Source organism: Lytechinus variegatus, chromosome 7, assembly GCF_018143015.1.
Source record: "Lytechinus variegatus isolate NC3 chromosome 7, Lvar_3.0, whole genome shotgun sequence".
Taxonomy (NCBI): domain Eukaryota; kingdom Metazoa; phylum Echinodermata; class Echinoidea; order Temnopleuroida; family Toxopneustidae; genus Lytechinus; species Lytechinus variegatus.
The window spans coordinates 35,753,592-35,770,074 of record NC_054746.1 but is presented as its reverse complement, the minus strand read 5'-3'; the positions used below and the strand labels follow the sequence as shown (position 1 = coordinate 35,770,074).

At 34.2% G+C, this 16,483-nt stretch overlaps 1 protein-coding gene across 1 annotated transcript in view; it reads left to right on the top strand.

Moving 5' to 3' along the window:
• LOC121419136 (kinesin-like protein KIF16B) overlaps window positions 1-16,483 on the top strand; it is a 74,907-nt gene that overhangs the window by 22,689 nt on the left and 35,735 nt on the right. The window contains exons 4-12 of the mRNA XM_041613464.1: window positions 2,404-2,520; window positions 6,301-6,333; window positions 7,352-7,410; window positions 9,771-9,874; window positions 10,667-10,736; window positions 12,566-12,638; window positions 13,542-13,609; window positions 14,102-14,202; window positions 15,285-15,422. Of these exons, the coding sequence (XP_041469398.1) occupies window positions 2,404-2,520; window positions 6,301-6,333; window positions 7,352-7,410; window positions 9,771-9,874; window positions 10,667-10,736; window positions 12,566-12,638; window positions 13,542-13,609; window positions 14,102-14,202; window positions 15,285-15,422 (763 nt within the window). The remainder of the gene's footprint in view (window positions 1-2,403; window positions 2,521-6,300; window positions 6,334-7,351; window positions 7,411-9,770; window positions 9,875-10,666; window positions 10,737-12,565; window positions 12,639-13,541; window positions 13,610-14,101; window positions 14,203-15,284; window positions 15,423-16,483) is intronic.

Below are 16,483 nucleotides of genomic sequence, written 5' to 3'. Positions count from 1 at the left end.
GTTGAGATTTCTGGGGATTCACAGAAAATGGCAGCATTTGTGTGACTAGAGGAAAAATAATTTTTCAATACAAGTTTCAAATGCTGATTTCTGCTGCCAAACTTGCCTTAAGTAGCACCAATTTTTTTACAATCAGTCCTCAATAAGACAATTGTGGCTAACCAATAGATCTTTTTACTTTTAAGGACGTCAAAGTCTTGATGTGAAAGCATGTCAGCAGGTCCAAATGTGTTAGCCAGCCCAATAGGGCCAGGCAAGAGTTATTTTTTCAGATCTATCCAGGGACGGCCTATTAGACATTGATGCGTAAGGGTACATTACACACAATTCCAACCAGTCCAACTCTTGTTGTGTGTGAACTTTTGGTTTCCTAAATATTGTAAAAATCTTTTTGCCATTCCAAATCTTAACAGGCATATTCTGTAAAGTGGTAAAAAGACCTTTTATCTCTGGACTTGAAATTATCTCGATTCAAAAGGAGTTTCTATTTTCAAATATATTCCTTCTCTACAATTTCCGGGTAAACTATGGTGTACCTAGTTACGTGTATTTTTAGGTATGATTGATTTTGTAGATCATTAAAATTACACTGTACATGTAGGATATCTCGCACAATACTACATTTTCAATATCCAACCGTAACATAGGGCCCATACAGCGTAGACTTTACCTTGAGATAAATGGATAGATAAACAGGGAAAGAGAAAATTCAATATTACAAACTTTTACTGAATAAATAGCTGCATCATCCAAACAATAATTGATACCAAGCTTGATTGTGAATATTTACAATTGAAATGAAAAGATTTTAGAATTATTTTGTTGTCATAATACCACTCCCTCCAAGTTTTCATAGAAACCTACCCATCAAGCTTGCAGTACACTGTTATATTTACATGTACTAATCCTTAATTAAAACTCGTATTCAGAGATGCTGTCACCTTTTAAAATATGCAACAGTTCTGGATGCATTGGTTTCTTCGCCTATTCAAGGCTACCATATTTAACATAAAAACAGTCACATGATACATGCTAAGTCACGCAACGCTTAGCACAGAATTGTTTTTTTCTCTCAGGCGTGATTTTCTCAACCCACTCACAGTGAGCCATTGTCTTTATTTGATGTGATGAGAATGAATCATATTGAATAGATATTGGTGAAGAATTTGATAAATGGAATTTTCTTTGTTGTGATAGTATTGCATGATTATGTAGAGTGAAATTAATTGAATTGTAGGAATGAATGTGTACATTAATTTGACTATTAAGTGCTAATTTTATCTTGTGTAAAAAAGATGATGCAGAAAAATAAAGGATAATAAGAGAATTATCTTTAACTTTTATATACTTTTAGTAATTGAATATTGCTTTTGTCAGAATAACATGAACATCAATTCTCAATACACTTCTACTACACAGTGCACAGGAAAGTGAAAGAATATGGCTAATAGCAGCATAATTTGGTCGTAAAATCGTAGAAGGACCAGAGTTATCCGCATTATTTTGATGCTGCAATTATCTGCATAATAGCGGCATCGGGACCAGATTTTGACTTTATAAACGCATTTCCAAATAATGTGGATAATTGCCATGGTGCGGTCATAAGGTCACCCTTTTCTAACACAACCGCATTGGTTGACGATTATCCGCCTTTTTCAGGACGGGAGCTCGTAAAAATAGTGCGGATTATTTTCAGACTTTGTGAACGCAATTTTTTTTTAATTATCCGCATTACACTTAGGCGGCTAATTGGAGGATGGGTTTATGAAAGGGATATCAGTTTTCATTTTTGCATAATAGAATAAATGCACTTTAAACCAATAGGCCCCCCTAGACTTATGTAGGATTCTCAACAGACATCTACATATAGACGTTGAAATTAAACATTTGCCATGAAAGACAATTTCTCAAATGATATACATGTAGAGGTCAATTTACTAATAGTTTTAATTGTGTACTTTTTACAAGAAAGTGTCAAGATGCTCTTGTTATAGAAAAGAATTGTAATTGAAATAAATGATATCAGTCAATCTTTTGTGTGAGCTTATTTTGTTTTTGCTTTATTATTGATAATAAAAATGGGAAGTTTCAAATTTGCTTTCTGATGATGGCACTTAGCACCCTTCCAGTATTGACATCCTAGTGAGAATATCCTCATCAATTTTAATAAACTACATGTATCACACTTCAAATTTTCGTCCGTAAATATAAAAGAGAAATAAAATAAGATAGTTATGATATAGTCCACATTGCTATACATGTACCATGGAAAAGGTAAACAATTATTTTTAGTCACCAATTCCAATTCTGTATAGTAATTTTGTGTAATGTTCATTTGATTATTATTATTTGGTTGTTATTAATAAATGTAATTACCTTTACTATTAATCACTTTTGTCCTAGGTGTATTCTGATCTTGGTTCTGATGTCTTAGACTCAGCCTTTGAGGGCTACAATGCCTGTATATTTGCCTATGGACAGACAGGATCGGGAAAATCATTTACAATGATGGGAGAACCGGTAGGTATTTAAATTGGGGGAAACTAGTTACTATGTTTATTTTATCTATATACTTAACTTTATGAGTGACTTTTCTTGCAATGACACTGATTCACATAAGATCATGCAATGCAACACACAATAAGATGGGACATGGTAACATTTGTCTCAAGATTCTGTTGAAGCCATACCCTGGCGAACACCTGTGCTACGTAAAAATATGTAAAACTCGTCTATGATTAGATTAGTATGGTGACAATCATAAAGTCTTTTGATACTGACTTTGGTACTCTTCTTAAATACAGTCTGAATCTGTTTAATACCCATGCTGTGATCCAATAAATACAGAGCAGAAATTTGTTATTAGATCACATTTTCATGAAAGAATAGATCATTCTAAGTAATTTTTGCTGACATGTGGCTCCAAATCCATCAGATGCAAACTATTTAGTAGCTTATAACAGTTGCCTGTGGAAGTATGTGACTAGTAGCTTTATTATTGCTTTTAGCTTTTTGATCAATTCTAATTGATCATGATAACAAATAACATAAATCTACTAACACTAACAGCCAGTTACATAGAAATTCACAACTTCAGTAATTCACATGTTCCCAATATCTGCAGGAACCTGAATCAAAATATATAATTTCCCCTCAACAGTTCAGTTTGGGTTCAGAAGCCCCCTGTGAATCGGCTTCTTGTCGAGTTAGAACAATTCAGGGGTAAAATATAATGAATAATTCATCACAGAAGCAATTCCCATGGCTATGTGATTCATCAGTTTATAGTGACCCTCTCCCTCAACAAAGTTAATAGCTGGTACATGCTTTGCAGGTTGCAATTAATTTGAAGTAGGCGACCTATTTGGGCTAAGTAAATTACGTCTAATCAAGCTTCTTGTTGTTAACTAGAGAGGTGACCCTCCAATTAATGGTCGTTTATCTTGTTAATATTGACAAAATTACATGTAAATGTGGGTAATTAACTTAAATCATCACAGGTTTAGAGAAATTACATCATTGCATGGGTAGTTAATGCTTAATGATGAAATTCCCTGAAACTTGTTTTAATTCTATTGTATTTAAAGGGCAAATTCATCCTGACAAAAAAATTTCTGCAAACATAGCAGAAAAAAATACTTCAAAATATTGGCAAAGGTTTGATGAAATCCATCAAAGAATACAAAAGTTATTAAAATTTGAATTATTTGATTTGTGACGTTGTATAAGAGCAACTTTCCTACACATTTTATGGTGAAAATCATTGAAATGTCATTTTGTTAGAAAATTGTTATATGGCTTTTATTGTACCTTCAGTATGTCAGTAGATCACTTATTCACTTCACACCCTCTCCTAAAAAGAAACAAAATAGTCATCATGAATCATTAAAAAACTCAAAATTTATGAATTTGATATTATGTAACATATGGGGCAGCTGCTAGTATGTGACGTCACAAATCAAACACTTCAAATTCTAGTAACTTTCTTAATCATTGATGGATTTCCTCATATCTTCACCAATATTTTTCTATCATTTTTTCTGCTATTTTTACAACAAAGTTCAAATTTCTATTAGTCAGTTAGATGCCAAGATCTTATTGGTTATTTATCTTAAATTTGTAATCTCAATATAATTATAACAAGTTTTAGAAATCGGACAGGTCTTTTCATTCTTTGATGGTTAAGGCCAGTGTGATATGAATGAAAATTTGTATTTTTTAAAGATAAAAGTATAGAATTCCAAAGGTCTGGTTGGTAGATTTCCTCCTTCATTTCATGTACAATGTAGGCCTAGTTATGAAAAATTGCAAAAAATATAATATAGAGCCTACATGTTGGATAGTGTGCGTACCCAGTAGATGAGTGGCAAAGAATATCTTGTTGATATTTTATTCACTCTAATAGTGAACATCTTGCTGATTCATGCTTATATTTATGTCCGAAAAAAATTTTAGTCAGAGATTATCTGTGTCTTTATTTCTCTCAGAATATTATTGTTAGATGCTAATTGTTCATTAAAGAATGTTTTTTTAATACAATTGCTCCAAATTATCATGTGGAATTGTTTATATCATTATAGTGCACCTCAGAATAGATTATTTCTGGATGTGTGGTGCAATATTAATCCTCAAATTTTCAATTATTTTTGTACTGAACCCTATCTACTCTCAGACATATCCATTCCCAACACCATGTGTTAAAAGGTTTTATACCAAAAAAAATTCATATTTATCAACTGACTGCGATTTCTCATTGTTATGACTCATATGTCTAAAAATGGCAGAAGACCACCATATGGTTTCCTCACACAGCAATCCCAGAAATCAAGCAGATCAAAAATATCAACTAATGTGTGATTCTTGCTCATGCAAATATGCTTTAATAATTGGCTTATTCTACAGCTGTATTGATAATGAGCAATCCAGGCTTCTTTCAAAATCCAGGTTTCTATATTCATACATAGCTGTGTGCAGACTGGGATACAGGACCTCTCAGTTTCTATTGTTTGTTGTTGACATATTAAAGATAACAGTGATGTCTTTGATAATTGTGATAAGATGATGAATAAATCGGGGGGGGGGAGAGAGAAGATGAGCATTTTTTAAGGCTACTTTTTGTAGTAAAAATATGATAGCTGCTTGTTTGCAAGTTTGTTTTTTTATACTTACAATAAAATATGAAATTAAGAATATCATACAAAAGCATAGTATAATTTATTATATGGAAATCAAAAGAAAATATGGAATGATGATAAGACCTTGTGAAGGAAATATTTCTTGTCATTATTCTTCATGCTCCTTATACATGAATCATAATAATCTTGGATGCATGTACATTACGTCATATCTAACTCCAGCACTAGATTACCCGACTGAAGAATTTCAAAATACTCCCTCATCCTAATATGATACTATTAAGATTAATGGTATCAGCAAATTGCTGTACCATCCTCATTAAATTTGCCGCCCAGATATGAATGATTGTAAGAGTGCATCTGGATGTTGGATTGACCGTTGTGTGTGAGTCATCGGGTAAATTGAGTTCATTAGGCAAAACAACATCCCTCGTGGACATGTAGAACTTGTGTATAATATCGGGACATCAGGATGGCACTTCATGAGGGGGGGCTTAGGAGGAAGAAGAGGAAGGTATTCTTATGAACAGGGAAAAGAGAGGAGTTAATATGAAGAAAAGAAAAAAGAACAACAAATAAAGAAAAAGATTATTTGATTGTGGAGCTATACAATATGCCACCTTTGATCATATGTCATTTGAAATCAAAGTAGCTAGATTAATGGTCGAGTGGATCACTGAAAAATAGAACTGATGCATGTTTAATGTTATTTTATTTTGATGTATCTGTGCATCAAAAAGTTTTTTTTATTTACAGGTTGAATTATTTCCTTAAAAAGGAAACAAAATCCTTCACCTTGAGCCCTGTTTTGACTAAGTATCAAGGAATATTCAAGGTTTCATAGAAAGCATTTTACAACTGTTAATGAATCCTCTCATATGCCCTAGAGACTTTCCTGACATAGCAGATATAGATTTGGATCTTCCTGAAAACTCTAGTTTTTTAATCAGAGAGAAACAATTAGTGTTCAGCTGTACATGATTATCAACACGTCTCTATTTCAGTGCATCAGCATAGATTCTCATGTACGTAGTAATTTCATACTGGCTCTTGATATATGGTTTCAATTTTTAGTTGAAACATTCTTCTTATATGTACTTGAAAGCAGTCTATGATAAATAGATCAATCAATGGTTTTATTTTCGTTCTGATTTTTCCCCATCAGGATGGACCGGGCCTTATACCAAGAATATGTGAGGTAAATTATATACACTTTCACTTTCTTTCCTTCTTTGCTTGTAAATTATTAACGTTTAAAGATGGATACCAGTAATATTAAAGAGAAATAATGAGAGGCCTAGAAAACATTCAGAAATCTGATCTGTAATAAAACATTTTTTTAAATATGGCTGGTTTAAATGTTAAAATTAACAGGCCTGTGAAATCTCCGCTATTTTAATTTTTAAGACCGATTTCAATTTCCGCTTTTTTCCTGTGTTCCATTTCCGTTTTTCTAAGTCAAAATTCCCCTATTTTATTCAAAACGGCTGGAAAACAAGTCTAGGTAAATGGATGAGAGCAGAATGTGTGTGTTTTGAATATACACGTTACGGGGCCTTGTATTTTGCTTTCGCGAAGTTTCGAATTTTTAACTCTATGAAACTGCTGCGGGTCACACCGTTGTTGGCATACAAGCGCAAAGCAGCGGCTCAAATCGCGATATTTTGCGACTGGTAAATACGTCTGTAAGGATGATGACGTCATCCAAGATGGCAACTTACGTTGACCAACGAAAGGATCGAAGATGACGGATCTAAGGTACGATATTTCTGAATTTTAAACATTTTTTCGTAAATATGGATGTGATTTCTTTTTCATAATGTGACATTTCATGTACAAAAAACGATCAGAAAATCGGGTTTCCACTGTTAGATCTAACATTACTGCTAAAATACGTTGTCTGTACGTACAGGCCACCAAGCTCTTCAGTCTATGTATTGGTGAGTAGCCAACACAGTTCAGCGGAACAACCAAAATACAGAGACTGAAGCTTTTGGTCTAGAATACACCGTGAATCGTGATGGGCAAATGCAGCGGCTTGGCGATAGTAAATAGTAAGGTAAATTTTCAGATTTTTCCAAAGTGCTATTTTCTTGAAACCCTACTCACAGGCCTGAATTAAATGGTTTTAGATTTCTGTATGTGTACATGTGTAAGGCATTTGTACAAATATATGGTACATTATTATTTTGAGTGATTTCCTTGATTTATTCCAGGGACTGTTTGCGAGGATCAGGACCGATTCAGATGATGTCTCATACCGGACAGAGGTCAGGTATGTAGCCTATGGTGTAGGTCAAATTTCAAAGTTTAACAGTGAAGAAAATCTTGCTGTCATAAACGAATAAGGAATGCATAATGTTCAGTTACCAATTTTTTAGCCAAAAGCGAGTGCACCGTGTCTTGATTTGTAATTTTTTTTTAGTAATAGATGCAATTAAAGCATGACTATATGCACACATTTAACACTGGAAAAATTAAAACCCATTGAGGAAGTCTGTCACCTCATATGCAAGCATGATGTTTAAATCAAATTTAATTTGGCATTCATTTCAAGAAAATATTTTTTTTTATTTATTCATTAATTTATTGGTATGTACATGACTTATAGATATTGCCAAGCAGCACACGCTGATGGGTCAATTTACAAATTTATGAATTACAATATAAATCATTTTCAATCACAGGGTTTTTACAATTGCCTGTACACTATTCATTTGCCATTATGAACAAAATGTGTCATAACCAAATGGTCGCAAATGAATCCACAACCAACTGTGAAAGTCCCTGTACGTTAATATTGCATTCAGGTGTGATATGATGCATGCATGTACATGTGTCAACATTAATCTTGTTTTGTACATTCATCCTACGCATTGTCTGCCTTCATTATCATTGATATTGAACATCATTTTGCTCTACTGGTGCTCTCACACCCTCCCATTTTGATTATTCTCCATATTGGGAAGAACTTTCTCAGTGCCCCATTATTAGAATTGCTGGCAGTGTGAAAGCAAATTATGTGAACATTTATTGTAAATGTTACATAGTAAATGATAAATGCATAGATGGAATGAAGTGAACAGACCAACCGAATATATTTTGCTTTTAACTCCTACCTAAACCAGGTGATTATGACAATGGTTTTATTATGCTTGTAGAGTTTTGCATTTCTGTTGAAAAAAAGCATTTTCATGACCTGGGCTATGAAGGATAAAAAGTTTTCATCATTTGCTATCACACTGGGAAAGTTTGCATAATTTTGAAAAATACCTAATTGATGGGTACCGCTATTTTATAGGGAAAGGGGGGGGGGGTATTACAAGTACACTGCCGTTAAGCTAAACACATGGCAAAGTAAGAGGTAGTGCTTTTATTGGGGTAAATTACCCAATCTGAAGTAGACTTGGTATTTGTCATGTGTAGGGAGGTGTAAAAGCACCTCTTGTAACACTTTCCCCATTGCTACAGGGACCGTGGTTATGAAACCACCATTAATCATAATAAACCACAGATAAACTTGTCTGCTGTGTTAGTTAAACAGCATTGCATCACCTGACTCAGAAACAATTGGCTGAATACATGGCATTGTGATAGTGACAACAGAACACATTTGCATTTAACATGATTCTATTCCTTCAGATCAGAGCTTACCGGTAGTTTTATAATGTTTCATCTTTTACCGTTTGTACTATTTCATGTACTGGTATGTCTTCACCATGTTTTATAGACAAAACCTTCCTAATTTACCATCTGTATTATAAAGACAACCTGTCTATAAAATATTGCATATGGTTACCTTTTCTCAGATTTGAAAGCCCTTAATCTGATACTACTGTATGGGTTTACATGATTATTACCTCGAATCTTAGTTTTATTATATTTGCATAGAATTAATTAATACAGTCACAGTTGTATTAATTTGTGTTGGGAAATTATTTCTTTATTTTGTTAAAGTGTTTCAAAGTGTGTTTGATCAGTTTCAATTTCCATAGTCTTTAAGAGAATGTAATCTAAGTAGTTTTGTTTAATTTCAGTTTATTTGAGAGCGCCATTGTCATTTATGTGTCAATGATTTAAAAAGCTTTTTTTAATATACATGTATTGTCCTAATTTCCTCTTTGTATTCACATGGACGACAGCCCTGCTGCATTGATATTTTAGTTTCCTTGAGAGTTTGAGGAAATAAAAAGCAGAACTGAAACAAGAAATGTTGAGCACAGCGTGTGAAGATGTTTTGTTTCATATTTGCATACAGTAATCATCAAATTCCACCTTTAGAAGTAATGTACTTTAGCATATCGCATCAATATACTTTTGCCACTCTCCACCCAAGTGTTAGATGGCTGACCAGTAGGATATAATCATAAGTGTTATTTTGGGTTCCCAATCTGAGTGCCACTTTGCTGCTTATTGATATAATACTCCCCAGGGAGTGGGGATTGTTCATACATTGAGAATGGACAATCCAAGATCCATGACTTGGGTAGTGACAGAGATATCTTCTCAATACATGAAGCATTATGAAAAGTGGAATTTCATTATCATTGCCATCATGATCACCATCTTTGTAGATATTGTTTTATTGTTTTTATTATTATTATTGTGATATGTTTGTATTGTCTTTCCTAATAGTTATCTTGAGATTTACTGTGAGCGTGTGAGGGATTTACTGAAGACGGGTAGAGAACACACATTACGAGTGAGAGAACATCCAAGAGATGGGCCATATGTACAAGGTATGTAGACAAATCAGAGAACTTTCTATAAAGCTTTCTCATCTCACACTGGCTGGTTAAGATGGTGGTTCTTGATAGTTGACGATCACCATGATCTAACACAGTGTTGCACCCATACAGATACTGTGTTAATCTGTCACTCGTGTACCACAAATTTTGAGAACTGTGGAGGAATCACACACCAAAATTAATCATGTTTATTTTTCTTTTGGTGGATATGGGATTCAAAATGATGTTTACCAGGGAAGAATGGTATCCTCCTTGATTGCATCGTATAGATTGGTGATAAAACCGTGTATAAGTCAATCAGTCAATGTGAAAAGAATTTGAAATTCCTGTAATATTGCTGCATCTTAGTGTATGTATTTACCCATCGATGTCATTAATATCTGTGGAAGGGTAAATTGCAATGTAAAATTTATGCCATCACTTTGAATTGAACATCCTGGAACAGGGTAATTGAGATGATACGAGGCAATGGGAGGAATGTACGTAGCAGTCATATGACATTCCATAGCCATAAATATTTGATCATCTTTATTGTTGATACAAACATCTTATCTCTGGTTTAAGAATAATCTTAGCCATTCTTCTTTGGAAATGATACAAACCTGTCATTATTGTGAGATATTTTTAAATGGCACGGTGTCTACTTTTTTTCTTGAATTTATCACATCTTATTTCAGATTAGTTTTGTGTTGATAGAACATGTCCTATTTAAACTCAATATTCTTGAATACTCACCTTGTATTTGTAACAAAACTCTTATTGTTTATTATTTTCTCACTCCAGATTTATCAAAGCACTTGGTTTCAGATTACTATGATGTCAAGGCACTTATGGATAAAGGCAACATACAAAGGTACTTTCATATCAGGTTCCTTCAAGGTCATTTTCACCCAGAGAAAAAGTAGTTTTTTTATGAATAAATAGAGAAAGCAAAGCAAGTTCAGCTCAAAATATCTATTGAAACTGGATGTTACATAAGGCATTTATGACATTTTAAACTTCTGCTTATTTTGATCAGTCATACTTAAATTTGTGTGAAACGTAAATAAATAAATATAATAATGAATCACCATCCAGGAATGTTAGTTAGGATGGTTAACAAAAACATATGTAATTTAAGACTCTGTCACATTGATCTGTGCAAGCCTAGGGTGTGACTTGCAGGTGACAATTTCTGCTACTCACAGTTTCCTAAAGGCAAATGACAGTAATATCTAATAATATAATAAGGTAAATACGCCCATCCACAAGGGGTGCGGGAAGCTGCCAAAATGAAATTGGAGGCAGCCACACCTGGTTTTGGCTTTGTCTTTGACTGATGTTGTTTTATGGCCATTACCAGGATTTTGACTGGTACATCTTGGAAGAAGTGGGCAGGTCATTCTTGTTGCGTGCTGCTTGTTTGAAGGCAGTTGACAGTTGACTGCTGATGTAAATACAGTGGCTGTTACCTCCTCTGCCTTGTGTTTCTCCTCCACTTGAATTCTAGTTCAACTGAAAGCTTGAGATAATTCTCCCAGTCCTCTGAGGTGATATCTTTTAAGATCGACATGAAATTCTCCCAGTGGGACACCCTCCTATCGATTGGGTCCATGAGCTGTCTTTGCAAATGGAGAACCTGTGTCTGGGCAGTGGACAGTTGGCGAGTCACCTCCACCAGAGTGGGAGGTTCAGCCCTCTTCCTCATTTTAGTGTTTGCTTTGCTGATTTGCTGGTTGGGCCAAACAGGGTCATCAACTGAGTTGGTCTCGAGGTCTATCATAGTGATGTTTGGTTTGTTCCAAATCACCAGATTCCATTGCCTTGGTCACAGCAACCTATCTGCACATGTATACAAAGATCATCAAATGATATGTAATCATTTTGAAATCATTGTACTCTACATAATTGTCAAGTGGCAATCACTAACAGAAAAAAAGATTGAAGCAACTCATGAACTTAAAAATAACAATATTGTTATCCAATGTATATAGAATCTTGATCATACAAACATGTAGGTTTAAAAAAGTGGACCTGTGCATGAGAGAATCAGCAGGGGTAATAGTTTGAACATGTTTCCTTTTTCACTTTCTATTTTCATTTTGGTGCTCATAGGAGGGGGCTGTGGTATAGGGTAGCCAGGAATATATGTTAAGGAGGGGACTTACATGTAGCAGTTTTCCAAACTTGGGAAGCCCGAAGGACCACTGCCCATGAAACCTGTGCCTGTTGGACATTTTAATTATCTAATATTTGCAAAATTCATTTAAAAACTTCACACTGCATATGACACAGGGCTCCCTTTTTTCTTTACTTCACTATATGGGCCAAGAACTTACTCCCCTGGTATGTGTACCTATGGGCCCCATTCCCAGATTTGTCTTTTGATAATTAGTGAAAATCAACATTGATTAATATTATTGGAATTTTGCAATATACATTGGTCAAATAGATGGCACCAGCACAACATTAATGTAATCCAACATCTCTTTCTGATTGTTATTGAAACGGTAATCCTGTTGCTTTACGCATAGTTGGTAGCCTCAAAATTAGAATGAAATTTAAATGTGATAATATTGCTATGATTTTTTAAAATATGAGATTATTCAAATTGTCATCTTTCATCTTTTATGGTGATAAATTTGATAATTTTCATTGTTGTAATAATCTCTCTTTCCTTCTCTTTCTCATTCATTAAAATAGAACCACAGCTTCCACCAACATGAATGACACTAGCAGTAGATCACATGCCATCTTCACCATTACATTCACACAGGTACATCTTGATGATGATGATAATGAAAGTGGTTGTGATAGTAGTGATGATGACGACGATGAAGACAACGATGATGATGATAATGATGAAATTGATTGTAATTATGATTGTGATGTTGTTGACAGTGACAATGATGATGATAGTAATAACAATAATAAATTATAATAGTGATGACAATGGTAATGAGGATGATGACAATATTGATGACAATATTGATAATATTGATGACAATATTGATGATGATGATAGTTATCATGATTGGTGGTTATAATTGATGGTGAGTGATGATGACAACAATGGTGGTTATAATTTTGTATAATGATAAGGTCATGTTGGGTAGGATGGGTTTCTTGGGGGGAGGGTTTGGGAGGTGATGTGTTAAAATTATTGAGTACATACCTTAAGATCATAGGTTTCAAACCTCACATTTTTACCCCATAGTAATTTTTTTTTAATATTTATTTTGAGACAATTTTTATAATTTGTTATTCTCATTTCTCAATCTATTCCTTTACTATTTGACATAACTGAAAATTGATTGGTAACTGCAGAAGTGTTAAAAGTACAATTAAATTATGATAAAAGGTTATTTTTTTAATTCTCTTTCACAATCTTGCAGACAAAAATAAACTTTGTCAATGTATACAAAGCCACAAATGATTTTGTAAATGAAAGTTTTCCATGAGGAAATCATAGCTTCAATATTAAATATGTTTTGAAGAGTAAAAATTAACTATATACAACATAAGTAAACTATGGGGTTGTTGTTTTGTTGGTTAAATATGGTTTTTTTTTACCCCCTCTGTCCAGGTCTTGTGTTCTGGGTAGATGATATGGGGGGGGGGGGGGCTGCAGCTGTAAATGTTATAAACATGCATATCTTTTTCCTATCACCCTATACAGGCCAAGTACATAGCTGATATGCCAAGTGAGACAGTTAGTAAAATCAATCTAGTGGATTTAGCAGGAAGGTATTGTATTTTCTCTTTTCTTTTTAATCTCTGATTCCCTCTTACCCTTTGAATGTGTCTTTATCCCTTTACCATCCTCCAATAAGTAAAATTTGTCAACATTTCTTTAAATTGTAAAAAAGGGTCATTTGGAGAGAGATTTATCTTCATTTGCTTCTTTCCCCTTGATGTTATATTGAAATGTTTCAGTAATTTCCTCACTCGTCAAATGAAATTGAACAGAAAATAATCACTACAATCCATTGCATGGAAATGCAATGGACTCGTCCAAATCATTGCCTTTTCTTTGTTCATTTAAAAATTGTAAAGATGTTTTTTTCATTATTCTCTATTTTTGATACATAAGCTTTAAAGGGAAAGATGCAGGGATGAAAAACACTATTTTATTGTAATGTTGCCAATGAAGAACAAAAGCTTCAAACGAGGCTTCATATAATCATTCATTGTCCCTATTGGTGAGCACAAATCCATCATCACATTCTTTACTTGCAGTGAACGAGCCAATGCTACTGGTGCTACAGGGGACAGGTTAAAAGAAGGTGCCAATATCAACAAATCTCTTGTCACCCTTGGCAATGTCATCTCTGCTCTTGGTAAGTGCGTCTTGACCTGGTCTCACAAACAGTTGGGATCAAATGCAACTCCAAAAATCCATTTAAACCAATCAAATGTGTGCATTCAGGATTTGTTCTTGATATGCAACAGGCCCCTGGCTCTTTTCTTACCAAGATGTGGGATAGATTCAAAACGAACTAAGATTGTGGTTGATCTAAATATATGTAGTTAAGAGAGGAGAGTTTGAGATCAATTCCAATTTGGGTTTGATTCGACTCTAGTTTTTGTGAGGCAGGGCCCTGATAGGATCTAGGCTTCAACTCATCTTTTCTAAAAAGCAATGCTCATGAATTTTGATAAAATAGAAATAATATATAGATGAAAGTCATTCTTATACATCTCTGGTTAAAAAGAAATTCTTGATTCAACATTACAAGTAATGATATTTGGGGCATTTTTGGCAATTGTCTCATCATGCTTTGTACAAATGACATTATATTGTGGGTTTTTTTTTTGTAACTGAAAAAAGGCATCATCACATGAAACCTTGTAAAGTGATTTACGTTTTTATAAACTGAATTGATTCTAAAATGAAGGAAATTGTCCTCGGTGCAATCAAGACAGATGAACATAGTCAGATCTGAATATTATACAGGCTTTGATATCAAATTAATTTGATACAAAGAGGGAATTCCATAAAATATAGCCAATCCCCTTTCTGTGGAGCCTTTCTTAAATGATAAGTCTATGTTCATGAGGAAATGGGGATGAGAGGTAAAAAATAAAGTTCATTTTATTGAATTGCCGAAAGATGATTCATGTTTAGTGGGATATTAACCCTCTTAATAATTTTTTTTTTCAAATTTGATGGGTGGTTTATATGTTTATTTAACATCTTATGTTTCAATAAGTGAGATACAAAGTTAACTGTTTTTTGATAAACATTGACTTCTTGTTCAGACATGTATTATATGTAAATAGTTTTTGTTGTTCTGCTCTGAAGCACCTTGAGCATCTAATCAAGATGGAAAGTGCGCTATACAAATCTTATGTATTATTATTCATGTATTATTGAGTCATCTAACTATCTGTGCCTTCTCTCCCCCCCCCCCTCCCCCAGCCGATGCCTCGTCATCCTCTGGTCCTAGTCCAGGAGGGAACCGCAAGAAATCTCTCTTTATTCCATACAGAGATTCTGTTCTGACCTGGCTTCTCAAAGACAGTCTTGGTGGAAACTCTAAGACCATCATGGTAGCAAGTAAGTTTAATCCTTCAGTTTATAGGCAGTGGCTTACTAGGCCTGTTTCATATAGAGTTGTAACTATTGTAACTTTTTCATTACTGCAACTACTAGAACTATCATTGAAGTCTTGATTGTGATTGGCTGCTGCGCACTGTTAACATGACGGTAGTTGCCATAATGGTCACAAGAGCAAAGGTTTTGTGAAAGACTGTTCCACAACTAGTATGCATATGCAGTTGATAATTATTGATTGCAGGTACATCCATCTTGTCACGGAAGTGACAGTTTGCCTCGTCACCTGAAATCAAGAGGTGTTTATATGCTTTATATTCCGCATCGGTATCCACTTTAAACTAAGAAAACAGATATCAATACATCTCTGTAAGAATGATTTTGGTTCCTTTGAAAAAAAATCCATTGAGACAATAATGCTTGTTTTATGCTAACGCATGTAAACTTTGCGAAGCATCCAAGATCTTGCTCCAGCAAGATTTATTGTGACCTCACAGAGGAATTTTACCATCACAACAAAACAATCGAGGGGCAATTCGCAAAGTTTTACTGCTAGCGCTTATGTACACTACACGCGAGCATCTAGATCTTGTGCGATCGTCACTGCATGTGATGGAGAATGATGGAACAAAGAAATTAAGTGGCAATGACCTCTTTATTTCACGTGTATTCATACTAATTCATAATGCATTATGACCCTATGGGCTGAAAGAGATCGACGAAACACAAAAGTTTCATCACTTCGAGTGATGATTGATGGGGAAACTATCCTTTATCATGTGACCGACTTCTGACCAAACCTATAGCATGATTCTTAGTATGCAGAATGTAATAAGTTTTAACGATTTTACATGGGGGCCATTGTTTAATTCAAGGTGGTGTGGGCAGCAATTCTTTTAAATTGTCTTCCCAGAATACCCCCTTTTGCCAAATTTTACTCTTTCTGCTGTATCACAATATGCACTATAATAAATTAATTCGTAGTTCAGTCTCACAACAGTACCAAATCTTGAACTGAAGTATTATTGGATTTGGCTCTCAGACTTGGCTCTTACAAATGCTTG